This window comes from Manacus candei, unplaced genomic scaffold (genome assembly GCF_025592945.1).
Source record: "Manacus candei isolate 608988 ecotype Guabito, Panama unplaced genomic scaffold, ASM2559294v1 h1tg000028l, whole genome shotgun sequence".
Lineage (NCBI taxonomy): Eukaryota > Metazoa > Chordata > Aves > Passeriformes > Pipridae > Manacus > Manacus candei.
The window spans coordinates 7,475,597-7,490,326 of NW_026138076.1; the positions used below are offsets into that span (position 1 = coordinate 7,475,597).

Below are 14,730 nucleotides of genomic sequence, written 5' to 3' on the forward strand. Positions count from 1 at the left end.
TCGCTACATCCAGAAGCTTTGTACTCAAGACTGTTGTTTCAGAAGCAGAAAGTCTAGTTCTGGTTCTACTGCCTAAGTAAAGAAGGCTTTAGGCCCACAATAAGAAACTCAGGAAACATAAATAGTTGACCACAAAATATATTCATGAAAACTTCCTTTAAATTTAGTTTCCTCACAGAGGGTCAAACTATGTCAATAGGTTGGATGCTGCCGTGAAGGCCTAAAAACATCACACTGTCTTAAGCACAGCTGTCCAGTATATGTTAGATGAGAACTTTTTGCCTCTTCTATCTGTCTTTACAAAAAGTTTGTTAAGATCTGAGGTTTGCAGCCAATAATTAGCTATATCTCTGTATACTAAAAATCACAAAGCTACAGCATCACTTCTTGGGAGAAGTGAGTTTAAAAACTCAGAAAAGTCACTGCAGCTTTAAATGTAATCTATTGCTAATATCTCAAAGTGGCTTTAGTCTGATGTTTAGGAAGCTGGCTGTTCATGCCAGTGCAGTGCTGATACAGACTTTGCTGAGCTGCAGAGATGTAGTGAAAGATGAAGAGGCAAACAACAAAGCTCACCCATCCTGAATTCAGCAAGACCTCAGGTGGCACAAGGTAAATTTTATATTTGTTGAGATATACCTAGCCTAATGACTTCAGTCAACAACCAGAACAGAGAGTGACAAAAAACCCCACTGTGCAAAGGATGGTAATCATCCTCCTTTCCAAATACAAATGGCAATTGAATACTAAAATATTATTTTACATCTTACAGTTTAGATCAAGATACCAGTCTCTTCCAGTATGCCTTCGATTCCATATAGCTGAACCAATAGAGCAGATCAAAGACATGGCAATAAGGATGCAGAACAGAATCAAAATCTGAATATTCGTAATTCGTTCCACATTAGACATTTTAAGAGGTGGACTTGTTGAATTCTGCAAAATACAAAAAACAAAAGCGGCTATTAAATATTAGATGCAGTGAAATGGTTCTTGCTTTTCAAATTACATGTTACTGCATCCTTTTCTAAATATTCTCCCAAATACATCATCACAAAAATGCCCTGTTTTACTAAAAAAAAGCAGCTTATAAATCTATGAATTAAAGCTTTAGATCTGTGTCAGAAGCAGTTTAAACAATCACACAGAACACTCATAACAGTAACAGATATCAGTAAGCATTAAAAATGAATGTGCATATCAGTGCTGTAGAACACAACTGCTAATACAAACACACTTTCCCATGGAACTATTTTACAAAAAGGGAAAGTAATAAATAAGACATCCATGACCAATCTGAAATCATTCTTTTTTCTCAACAAATGCATCTCAATTTTGGTATTTCAAAACACACCAGGCAAAGTAATTTCAGTCTCTTCCCTCCTCATTTTGTTTTCTGACAAGAATGCTTACCTTTGTACTTGAAAGAAAGTTCCACAAGAAAAGCTCCAAAGTTTTAGGAGCAGTCAAAAATAAAAAAAGAGGAACTGGAAAACTATGATGATCCGACTTGCTAATAAAACATTTTTCAAAACAGAAGTTACAAAATAGAATCAATTAATATGCTCACTAGTGGAAAAGCTACTTTGTGACTAAGTGACTAAAAAAACCAAGAACTTGCTTTCTTTTTATTGGTTTTAGTTCATATGAAAGACACTCTACTACTGACATTGTACTATTATATTGAATTGAGCCATGTTTTCTGAAGGGATTTTCTGTACTGTGGAATGGTAGATTAGGGTAGCAAAACAGTTTAGAGAAAATCCAAGTGACAAACCTGCATAAGTTTTGTGTCATGTCCAGTATAGACAACTATCCCATGAACCCACTGAGTATTTCTCAATTGAGCTCCTCGTAGAAGAATCTGATCAGATCCCAGTGGAACAGTACTAGAAGGAAGGAGTTTGTCATTTTAATATTAAACCAATCAAACTTAAAACAAGTTTCCAAAAATATTACTACCACTTAATTTCTATTATAGATTACTAATTTTGATATGGTACTACTAAGCAAGCATACTGAAACTAAAAATGTCTAATTTTCCTGTGATTTATGACTACAAAGCTTTTTTCTACATTTTCTCCTAAAAAAATTGATGTTTAAAAGCAATTTTCACATGAAGTAATTTTGTGAATTCTTAGCTTAATCCACTCTTCCAGTGAAATAAATATCCTTTATTAACACAATTATTTAACATCACATTAATATTTCATGCACTTTCTTTTAACTGCAAAACCAGGTAAACCTTTTTCCGTTATTCTTTTAGAACTGCATGGAGTAAAGAAGCAACAAACCTTCAGAAGACATTGGAAACATTTAACTGTCTTAAATTCAGACAGCTGACCTCATAATGTAGCTAAATTTTTTCTTAAAATATAAAAATATTAGATCATTATTACTCTTTTCTTTGGACAATCATGCCCTATTTTGGCGCTTTTCTTTCCATAAATACCAGTTACCAGTTCAGACTTGTCAAAAGTGCTCTAATGTTTGGCATTTTTATTTAAAACTACTGTCTCTAAACCAACACATTATGAAGTTCACAAATAAACTGATTAATGACAGCAACTATATCTCTGATATATAAGATAAAAAGTGTCTGAGAAAGCCATGATATTTTGTAACATTTTGGGAAGCACAGAGAGTACAGTCAGTCTCAGTGAGTGAGTTTCAGGTAATAATTTCTTCTGGATCATCATGTCCCCTTCCCTCCTCTTACACAACCTTTTAAGATTCAAAGACTGCAAATAAAGAGGAAACAACACATTATTCCTCTCCTAAAATTAACAACGACAAACAAGTTTTTTGGAATCAGTTCTTGGAGAAACTAGGAAAAAATTATTCTGGAAAAATATTTGAGTGCTTTTCTATAAAAACCAAACAACTAACAATCACCACCCCACTACAGCTTAGTTCACTTACTTTCTAGGAAACTAGCAGAGAGCATACTGACTGTTTAAGGAATTGTTCTCCCCAGCAACAAAGTATATCTCGGCAACTGAAATGCTGAATGATATTGCCAAGGAAAACAATTTCTAGGTGCAGGCTCTGCATTAAAAGAATGTATTGGAAAAGAAAACTGAAATTTAAAACATATTTACCGATATTAAACATATTTACCAATATTTACTTACTTTCTAAATCTGAACTTTGCTGCTCTTGTATTTGAGATGTGTTCATATCATGGCAAAATTAGGAGACTGAATGTCCTTTCAAGTATGAAAGGAACCTCTGGGGTTTGAATTACTCAAGAATCATTAAGAGAGATCCCTGTTGCCAACAAAGATTACTTCTACACTTGTATTTATCTGCATTCCTTGATCAGAACCATTCTAAGGCTTTAGGATCATTCATCAACACAAGACAGACATTTCAGTTAAGGAATAAGGATTACCTATCATTCCAAGAATAATGAGATATTTTCAGTGTATTAACACTAACACAAATGCCACAGAAGATGAAAGGAAAATAACTCTCTGCGGCTTTATGCAAGTCTCCCATAGATAAATTGGAAACATTTTGAACTGTGGACCTTCTCTGGAAAGCCAAAAGACTTTTTGTCCCTTCTCCTATAAATGAGAGGAAAGCAGAAGTCAAAACCTTTAACTCTTAATTCTTGTACTCCTTCAAGAATCAGGTGAGTTCTAAGACTCTTTCTGCCACTTCCTGATCTTCCTCTGTTTTCCCTTTCTAAAAACTGTGAAAAATATGTAGTAAAGTCCCTTCTATGGCAGAATACACTGATTTTTTTTTTTCCATCAGGACAGTGGCTCTCAGATGGATACCATTCTTCAACTTGGACAGGACTTAATCCTCAAGTCTTTTAGTGGGAAGACAATCAGAAGGGAACTGAGATTGCAGCCAGTGGAAGCTGTCTCCAACAGAACTTGTGCACAGACCAAGGAGATGAAAACAGACAGCAAAGCAACCAGGGGCATGGAAAGCTCAGGTCTGCCAGATATTATGCTACTAATCCTCAACACTGTCATCACACTCCACTCTCTAACGAGGTCATGGTGTGATGACTTGACAGATCTCAAGTGTCTTATTTCCCAGTCTCAGCGTTCTCAAAACTGATCCAACTCATCTGATTTCTCTTGTATTCTACATAACTAATGACTCTCAGCAACATGTTTGGGTAGTATTCAGTAAGTGATGCTCTCAGCGGGGAAATATCCTTTCAGAATACTTTCCTGACAGAGCTGTCAAGGGTATATAAAGAGATGGTAATTTCTAAGACGCATTTGAAAGCTTACATACCAAAATGATCTTGTTAACAAGTGTACTCTTATCAAAAATTTTAAGAATGTCTTCAGGAAAGAATTTACTTTAGGTCTGGATAACCAGTATCTGCCCTTGTTTTGCACAATGCTCTCACCATTATCCGAGCCACTGCCTAGTCATAATTTCAAATTAATCCAGGTTAAAGAACTTTTCTCCTTTCTCTAGCTAATTGTCTTCCTGGAGTAAAACCAAGTTGACATCCTTCTGTATATTCACGAGCTTAATAAAGAGTTGCACACTTTGGAGTTAAGAGTTAGCTCACTCAAAAGCTGAGGATAGCAAGAGAAATTTTGCCTCTTTTAGTCCACAGATTTAGCTAAAGGCAAAATAACTGTAGTGGTGTTCTACCTCCTGGAACACAGAGTATCCAAAAGAAAAAAAAAACAACTTTTTTTTTTTTAATTGCTCTCCAATGAAGGGAAAAAGACTGAAAAAGTCAACTAGATGCAACATTTATGGCACTCCATTGACTTACATAAAGTGAAAGAAGAGGGAGATACATTTTCAGTATCCTCTATTTCTTTTGTAAATATGTTAAGATGGTAGTGGATAAAGTTTAAATCACAACTGCTGGATCTACATAATCTGGTAGGAAGGTCTTAAAGATCTGGATAAATAAATATCTATTAGATAAATTTGTGCTACCTCTAATACGGACAGAAAAAGAACTCATCCCTGATTTTTCAGGTTGAAGTAAGGTCAGGATCCAAAAAGAGTTACTTACCTGCAATTCTTTTTCACTGAAGGTAAATATTATATTAGAGCCACACTTTTGGAACTATCCTACTGCACAGGAACTATAGTGAAAATATTTCAAAACAGAATTTCTCAAATGAAAAATTACTTGACCAGCAGATGGCATACTCCTACACATTCTTGAGCCATAAAAGCCATCAGCACATTCAATATTTTTTTTTTAAATCAATTTTTAAAAATTAAATTATTAGATTTAAAAGAAAAGTGTGCTTTTCCCTCTAGCCAGGGAGGAAGAATGAATGTGTGGATCTGTTATAACTATTACCTTCAGAGAAGAATTACAGGTAAATGTTTTTCTCTTCTTAATGACAAGTACAGTGGAATTATAATAGATCCACACTCTTGCGACTGAAAACTCCTGGAATGGATCTGTAAGAAATCAGTAAATAAAATGGAATATTAAGGGGGATAAAAAGAGGTATTTAATAATTAGTTAGTACTACATGTATTAGTCTAAAATCACAAACATGAATAATACTGGGTATGGAAGAATAAATTCCTACCAAATAAATAAGAAATACTGTAAATCTTTGGGAATGAACAACTCAATAATTCTGAATCTAGCAATGAATCTTCTGTGAACTCACAGATGACTCCAAATATCAGTAAGCACTTGAGTATTTTAAGAATTTTTGAAGTAGTTTTACAAGCATGTGTGCTGTAAATGCACGTGGTCTATTTTGAAAGGAACATACTTTCAGTAAACTAAGGCATTAAACGTCTTTCAGCTATCAAATTAGAAGAATTTGAGGTATACAGCGATGGACTCCATTCCACTCTGGACTTAAACAGAAGAAAACAACAATAAAAAAAAACAGACAAGAAACTATTTCTATTCAGCTTCTATAACAGATGAGATACTTAAGTGAGTTACTACATACATATTTCAGAACTATCAGATTAGGACTCTCTTCTATTATTAGTAGCTATTGCTTTCTGTAGGACAACTAGTGCAACAACTCCAGCTGTAGACATTAGAAGTAAGGTTTTATCCCCTTAGTTTTTTAAAAGAATAAAGTCTAGCAAGGAATAAATGAAAAAAGATTTATTATTCATATTTTAACTTCAGTAGTTTAACAACATATAGCTATCTACTGATAGACTGAATCTCCTGAAATCTTACTCCTTGTATTTACATACCCATGCCCATCCAGTCTGATGTTTCCAACAAAGTCATAGAGATGTCGGTTTGGGCTCTCACATTCAATTCTGCCTGAAAGTCTCATTAAGCTTTCTGTGTCCTTTATCTCTGATGTTAGTGATAAACCCTGTAAACAAAATTAATTTGTCATGACATTAGAAATCAGTAATTATAAATCTTTGTAGTATAAATCTGATAGTGCAAGACCAGAAAACAAGTATCCCTGTGGGAGCAAAATGGGCCAGCTACACTTTGTTGTAACACTGCTGGATGCTACAGTGAAAAAGTCACCTAAGTATCTCAAAATACCAGGATCAAGACAGGGTCATAATACATCTCATAGCTCAGCAAGACTGTCCTTGCGTAGAGACAGTGCAGCCACTCAAAAACTGCTATTCCCTACCTGTCCCTAATGGACAATACTGGCACTATCAGCTGCTTTCTGCAGGGCTTCTGCCTCATCTATTCTCTAGAAACAAAATCAATACTCAAACTACTTACATTTCCACCTATAATACCTAAATCAAAGCAGAAAGAATGACTTAGGAGTAACCATTCATTCTTCTGCTCTTATGGTGCCAGTAGCCCATAGCTTTTTATTCAAACTATGAAAATTTCACAATCTTCTAAAATGGGCATTAATGTAATAAAATGTTTTTATAAGCAATAATAGAAAAAAATAATATTAGCAATATTCTTAAAAGTGAAATTCCTACCTGTCGAATTTTTAAGTTTGTCTCACCGTCTAAGTTAGATGTTTCGATGTAGCACATGGCCTGGGGTTCACTATTAAGAAAAAAAATTCCTGAATTTAAATTATAATGTCGAAATCCATAAACTTCCTGTAATCTTGTAATACCTATTTATGCAAACAGGTTTATCTGATCAAATCTTCAGAACTAGAATAATTTACAGCCAAATCTGTAAAAACAAACAGTACCTTACATTTTCAGAAAAGTTTGCCAAAACTTATTTTCTTAGATGAAACATTGATAAAATTGCTGTGCACAGCAAAAGTTTTCTATCTTTATACACAGGATTAAGATCCGGGCACAAGGGATCGTGGTATTCGTAATGCCTACTACACTAGGCAACAGGAGTTCAAACACAGAAATTTTCTTGCAAACGGTTCTCTTACAAAAAAAGTCTACATTGTGGATAACATAATACAGTTTTTGAATTATATCCTCCTCATGCAATTTCAAAAGCTTTTTTACAAACTAAAAGTTTTGCTTTTTACAACATTATTACTTGAATACTTCATCTATTTGACACATACTCAGAAATGGATTATTCCCTGGATTTAACTTTTCCAATATGTTTTTGATGTGTAACAGAACAGTGATTTTAGATTTTGTAAAATATTTCCAGATTTTTAAATCATGTTACAATCAGGATAGAATTGTTAACTAGGAAAGCAGAGATGCAGAAGGAGAAAATTACTTTTCTGCAAGTAGATAATAATCAAGAACAGGCCTAACAGGTCAGGATTTCTGAGTTACTCCAGTCAGCTCTCATTTTCTGGGCATGAGGACAGAACACCTACTACTTAAATCTATGACAGAAAGAAGTTTTAATTCTGAAAAGGACCAAATAAACAATAAAACTTAAAAGAATAAAGGTTTACTCTCTATACCACTTTAAAGCTTCTAATGTTTTCTTCTTTCTAACATGAAATTCAAGCATCAAATGTTTTTTAAAATTTTCTTTATTAATGTAACAGTGGCTACTGATAAATGAACTAATTTTAGATTGTTTGCAGGATCGTGTTAAGTAGGTTATTCTAACATAACTTTGTAAAGTACAAGCATTAAAATGTGACAAATCATTATCATAAGATTCTTTCAGGCTGTGTTTTCTTCTTGGCAAACTTCTCTAAAAATATAAATAACTTTTATTTAGATTGTTTGGATGGAATCACCCGTATAAGACATCACAATTCTAGCATTTTTATTAGTTAACAATAAAAAACAAACAATATTTTCTTGAAGCACTTTTAAAACAGAATAAGGCAGCAAAGACATTTCAAGTGAGACACATGCTTAATTGTAGTAACTGTAGCAGATTGCTCCACAGTAAGTTACAGTTAGATCAAGGCAGGCCCATTGATTGGTTAGGGAAAAACAAAGTGTGGTAACAGTGCAGACAATAGCATAAAGCTGATGTGTCCAAGAAACATGCAGTTTGTCACAATACACAACAACAACGCTGCTTTTGTCATCGCATGCAGCAGAGATTGTGCAATATCCAAGTTTGTGCAGAGGGTCCTCTACCAGTCCTACCAACATTAAACTATATTCTTTGCTGAAAATAGGGAGTTGGTAGAAACATGTATATTTCTCTTAATTTGCTCTAAGGAATTGAACATATATTTATCCTGGTGTTTAACTGTGTTTATTCAATGAAAACTTGTCTGCTAAAATTTCATGGGAATAGTGTAAAAACAAAGACGACTGAAAAAAATTCTCATTTCTTGGAGTGTTAGCATGTGTTTATGCTTTAATGATATGTACTTTCAACTGAACCCTTCCTAATTTTATAAATGTGTAGGTTTTGTTGAAGAAAGGTGAACAGCATAGCAGAGATTATCAACATGGCAGTGTTGTTCATATTTGGTATATGAGGACCCACATACACATATCCTGTGCAACTAGTTTATTCTAACCTTGAAGACAGACTGATGAGATCAGCTGGGAGATGTTCCCCATTGGTCACTTTCACTACTTCCCCTACTGCCACCTACACATCCCAGTTTGAAATGATTAGAACAGAAAAATAAGTGACAAGGGAAAAAAATCCCAACAAACAAAACAAAAATAAAACAAAAGAACAAAGACAAAAAGACAGAGTTTAAAATTATTATTGAAAAAATACATGTTAATTAAAACGTCTGATGAGCATTTTTTCAAAATCTATTTTAATCAGGTCAGAAAGAAAAGAGCTAGAACACTTTCATTTTTACTCAAGTGGATTGTTTTACTGTAAGGCACCAATTTTAAGATGCAGAACACAATGACATTGTACAGTAAAAATTAAAAAACTGTTATGCTTATTTCTCAACTGATGAAGTCTCAAGCCACTCCATACATCAATAAAAAAAACAGAAGTCACAACAAAAGATTTTCCATCAAGTGACAACTACCTGTTTCATGCAAACATGCTGATAATTATTGTGTATTTTGTTTCAGTTTTGTAAATCTCTGTGAACACTGAACTAGCAAGAACCATATGGAATTAAATCTCAGTGGTTTGTGTCCTTCCACAGTAAGAATCATAGTTTTCTAAAATAATTAAGATCCTCTTGTTCTCCAAAAACTAGTATTGCTGGTAAAAAGAGCGTAATATTAGTTTGAATTAAAACTAGGCCCACAGACTTGCATTGTTTCTGAAACATAAGATGTAACTGGGCATCAGTAAACACCTGAAAAGCAAATCAATGAGACTGTCTTCCTGGAGAATACATGGCCACGTGGGGATGAGAGATGGAGGAGAGTACATGCTGGTATGCAGGCAGAATTAGAGGTAATGTAGTAGTACAGGGTTCTCTCCTGCAAGGAAGGCTGCAACAGAATCCTAGTAATATAACTAATGAGGAAGTTTGAGTTGGAAGAAATGCCTGAACTGGGCACAGAAAAGCAATCATGATTCAAAGAGTCCCCAGTGTAAACTGGATCCTAGAAGAAAACCTGACAGGAAAATTCAAGGTGAGTAATGGTCACAGGTGGACACATAATGCGTTCTGATAAAGGCATTAAAGTGAGGTTAAACAAACGGTAACAGTCCTGACCAAGTCAAATAGCAGCTAACTATTATTTCAATTTATCAACACGTGATATTCCTTCAGGGGGAACAAGGCTTGTAAAGTAGGCTTTTCAAGCATTTTGTATTTTTCTGTGTGTAAACCACAACTGGAGAACACTGTGATGCCAGCATCCTCCAAATCCAAAAGGGCAAAATTGTGAAGACACCTAGGCACAGACTCAAATTTAGGAGATTACTCAGGAAGATTATGAAGAAACTCAGAGAGGATGTAATCTGTTCCACCTGCAAAACACCAGGGTTAGCATGACAGAAGCTATTATCAGGCCAACAGAACAAGTGTTCTTGCTGCATGGTTGTATTGCCTATGAAGATCTTAGTGGAGAAGCACCAATAAAATTTATAAATGCTTCTCAAAGTACAGAAGTAAAAGGTTTATAGAGGACACTCAATAACAACCCAGCTAAGTTATGGCAAACATTAGCACTGAAGACAGACTGTGGGAAAAATTTACAGTATTATCTGGCAACTAGCTTACATTTGATAATAATTTAATAGAAGTGTTTTAGAAAGAGCTACACTTAATTTTGAGATATAATGGAAGACAGAATAAACAACGTACCAGTCTATACTACAGTCTGTCAAGAGATACACATAAGATCCTAACTTTATTAATTGTAGGTATGAGTGGATTCATTAACTTCAGTGGGATCCGAGAGGGTTTATACCTAAATCATAGTCATATATATGTAACGTTTCTGCTTGTGCCAGAAAACAAATTAAAATACAACTGATCACATTTAAATATTATTCATTAAAAAGTACTGTTAGAATATGTTGTCTGTTGACCTGATCAAATAGATGTTGAAAAATGTGCATCTTCCACATAAGACGTGGATTTCTTAAATAAAACTGTCCAAGGAAATGATGATAAACAACCTCTGATTGTCCATGTAAAAGAGTCACAGCATAACATGCTATAAATTAAGTCTTGCTTTCAGTGCTGAAATCATCCTAATAAATAAATAAGATAATAAAGTGAATGTTCAGCTTATAAAGACAGTGCTAATTTGATGGTTCACATCTCATATTCACTTTTTTTTCCTGATTCAACTATCAAATTGGTGACTATATCTGTTAAAAAACATTTTTGTTCCCTGTAGTACATTTATTTTGATTTACTTGTGGGATGCAATTTGTTGGGTACATACCAAAAAGACAACCTGGTTAAGTATGGTAGTTGAAGTCCAATTTTTAGAGAGAAAACCAGCTTTTTTTATATTATATCCAACAACAAAATAACAAATAACTAAATTTTTGTCAGGGGTAAATTGAATGCCAGTGTAATTTCAAAACTGCAATTGTCACAGTTTGAAGAAACATTACCTTGAATGATACATGACTGAAAGAACAAAAGACTATACTTCAAAACAGCATCATTTTTGTTTATTCTTTATTTCCTTGGAGCAATCACAAATAAACAAATAAATAAATGCAGGGTAGAGAAACCAGCCTCTACACTATAAGCATCAGTGGGCATCTCTACCTTGATGAGAGCAGTACAGTGTCAGCAGGTATATACTCTTTGCCTTTTATTATAACTATATCTCCAACATCTACCTGAAAGAAAACTGGGAATTGGTTAATGGTCTCAAACAAAATATATTATCCCCTTGTTTTAAGCACAGTAAATATTTACCTGCTGAATTTGCTAAAAAGCCTGTTAGAAACTCACACAGAGAATGCAGATTGTACAGCTGGAGTTGTACTCAAAATTCATTGGAACTCTTTGGAAACCTAATCTTTAATAGGTCTAACCCTGACCTTCTGCATGCAGCTCTTTACTTTTGCTAGTTTTGTAAAATACTTTATTGGAAGACTGAAGTTGAGTCAAAGAAGAAATTAATCTCACTTAAGATCACCATTTTGTCGCATCACACTATATGCCTTATCCTTGCTTCTTCAAAGGTATAAGCCAGCTTCATCTGAATCTTGCTTCCAATTTACTGTGGGTCAAATTTTCTTCAAGCTTTTAGGTATGGAAACCAATAAGACTACGTGACTAGATAGGCAGTATAACATTCAGTCCTTGGAAGTTACCTTTAAGAGTCCCTTCCTAAGTATTGCATAATAGTTTTTAAAGTTCTCATGACTTAAGCCAAGGAAGTTCAACAAATACACAAAGTAACTAGTTTCCAGAAAGAGGTTTCTGCCTTGGCAAACCAAATAATAACAAGGAAGTGCATAATTTTGCCACCAGCCTCTTGAAGCTATTTTCACTGAACTTAAAGCCCACCAGTTTTGCCTGACTCATGCCATCAAAACTGACCTGACTTCAAAGCATGTTTTGAGAGACAAATTACGAACCACAGAATATTCTGAGTTGGAAGGGACCTACAAGGATCATCAAGTCCAACTCTTAAGTGAATGGCCTATATAGGGATCGACCACCCACAACCTTGGCATTAATAGCAAACCTTAACAAACAAAAAATAAAATACAAAAGATTACACATTTCCCATAACATCAATTAATTTTTATAAGCAAATATTAAGTATGCATTATGCTCTAAAAGCCACCAATAAGGACACACACCTTTTCCCAGTGGACAATCTCCCACGCACCATTTCGTAGTACTAAAAAAAAAGGAAAAAAAGAAAGAATTTTCCAGTAGTACAATATAACTGCATACAGGTATGTGCTAGATTCCTTATGTATGAAAAGCCATACAGACATCTCATACAGACAATATTTTACAGCATGCCTTGTTTCTATGAATTTGGGTCAAGCATTTCAATTATACAGCACATATTCTTTATAACAGTTTTTGTACCATAGAATCTTATTACAAAGTCAATCAGAACATTTTAGAGGGTCTGGGAATCAAATAAATCTGATATAGATTTTATGATAATGTGGTATTTTCCAAAAAAGATTAGTAACTGGAATAAAAAGTTCCAAATTTAAAAAGTTACAAAATTAGTGGGGAGGCAAGGGGGATAAATTCAAGATTTTTTTTTTCCTCAGTTAAAATATTGAAGAAACTCATAGAAAAAAGATTCATATAAAAAGATTTGTAAAAAGGTCCAAGAGGCTTATTATTGTTCATCTATTTTACTGTTATTGGCATATCAGAGAAACTTCAGGATCACCATCGTCATCTCCTCATTAAACATACTGGAAATCCCCCAAACCAACTCACACTATTTACCTTAAGATTTACTATAATTTCCCCCTGATAGTTGAAATTAACATTGCATCCACATTCCACTATTCTAGTTTTAAGTATTACTATTATGATACAAAACCCATGCCTTGTTTGCCCGTTAATTGTTAAAACTGTTTTCAGGGAATAATAAAGGTAATTCCCCTTTTTTAGCCCCAGTTACGAGCTATTGAAGACTGATATGCATGAAGAAAATGAAAACATTGCTATGTGTCAATACTCAGATAGCTTTAAGAGATTGTTCTCTTTCACTGTGTCTTCCAGCTTTCAAACTGTGAGGAAGCTTATCTTAAGTACCTGATCAGGATCAAGCTCTTACACAAGCATGTGTATACTTAAAAAAAGTGGATCAAAATCTGGGAATACATATAGCCTTTACATTTAAGTCTTCCTGGAGGTTCTGTTGAGACTGACCCCTCTTCTTGTATATCTCAATAATTCTTTAGGAAGAGATAAATTCTCTTTCCCTTCCTTCCCCCAAATTTTTTAGTGCTCATATGGTCAGGACAATGGTAAATGGAAAAATCTCCCTTTCTGACAGTAAGCAAGATATTTTAATGACTGTCTCACCAATCAGCTGATCATTATACAAAATCAATTTTGACAAACCATTTCCCTTCAGTGGGAAAACTACAGATTCCTCGTGATTGTAACAGTGGTTGTAACATTGTCTTAAGGAACCCAATTGTAATTGTAATTGTGCCACCAATTACTTACTTCCATTCCCTTGTGTCAGCAATACTGTTCGTGGGGCCACGCAAATTAATTTTCTTCATGCAAGCAGATGAGAATTAAAAGTATACTTTGCAGCAATCCAGACAACAATAGCTACAACAGACTAACTGCCAGTGGAGTTCTGCAGGTCTGAAATGTAAATAAGTCACTAGACATGGCCAGGGGCTTCTTAAGAAGGGGATTCTGGCTGCTTTGGGAAGGTCCTGTCCTGCTGTCCCCCCATGCAAAGGTGCGTGCCCTCACTGCTCTATGCATGCTGTGTCCAGTGTTTGCTGGATCCTTTGATGAGCCAGTTAGCTCACTACATGGAAGGACACTATAATTTTTATTTTCTGGATTTGTTTTCTGCTGGTTTAACTGGTTAAAATCAGCTCTCAAATGGATGAGTCATGAAAATACGCTGAGCCACCTGTAATCTCAAGAGTACTCTAATCCTAGCTTGATCCGATAAGCTTTTAAGTACAATTAATATACACTGATATTCAGTTAAATCCATTTTCTTATGAGAACAAAAAGAGAAGTATTGCTATACATCTTCTATATAATGGTTAGAGAACTTGTGCCATAAAGTCTTCTGCAGCCTCACTTTCGCATTTGTACCTCCCACTTCTCACCTGTCTCTAACAACAAACTTTCCAAAGCATGTTCCATCTGCCCTACAGAAGGCTACTTCACCACACTGCAGAAATGCAGATTTCATCACGTCAGAATGTCTGATAATGTCCTACTGTATTGTATATGTACGCAGCTTGAGGTAATAAAAATCATCCATAATGCAGCCTAATAAATCAAAATCCTCTGCAAAAGGTTTTTTATACTAATGGAAATT

At 34.6% G+C, this 14,730-nt stretch overlaps 1 protein-coding gene across 7 annotated transcripts in view; it reads right to left on the minus strand.

Moving 5' to 3' along the window:
- The window catches only part of ATP8A1 (ATPase phospholipid transporting 8A1), a 115,665-nt gene that overhangs the window by 79,528 nt on the left and 21,407 nt on the right, over positions 1 to 14,730 (minus strand). For 4 of the 7 annotated variants that reach the window (XM_051789938.1, XM_051789935.1, XM_051789940.1 and 1 more), the window contains 6 exons: positions 12,536 to 12,576; positions 11,487 to 11,560; positions 6,898 to 6,967; positions 6,181 to 6,308; positions 1,778 to 1,889; positions 771 to 936 (listed from right to left, as the gene is read on the minus strand). In XM_051789938.1, coding sequence (XP_051645898.1) covers positions 771 to 936; positions 1,778 to 1,889; positions 6,181 to 6,308; positions 6,898 to 6,967; positions 11,487 to 11,560; positions 12,536 to 12,576 — 591 coding nt within the window. Of the gene's footprint in view, positions 1 to 770; positions 937 to 1,777; positions 1,890 to 6,180; positions 6,309 to 6,897; positions 6,968 to 8,846; positions 8,921 to 11,486; positions 11,561 to 12,535; positions 12,577 to 14,730 lie in introns of all 7 variants that reach the window. The other 3 variants (XM_051789939.1, XM_051789941.1, XM_051789936.1) reach the window with 2 other exon arrangements.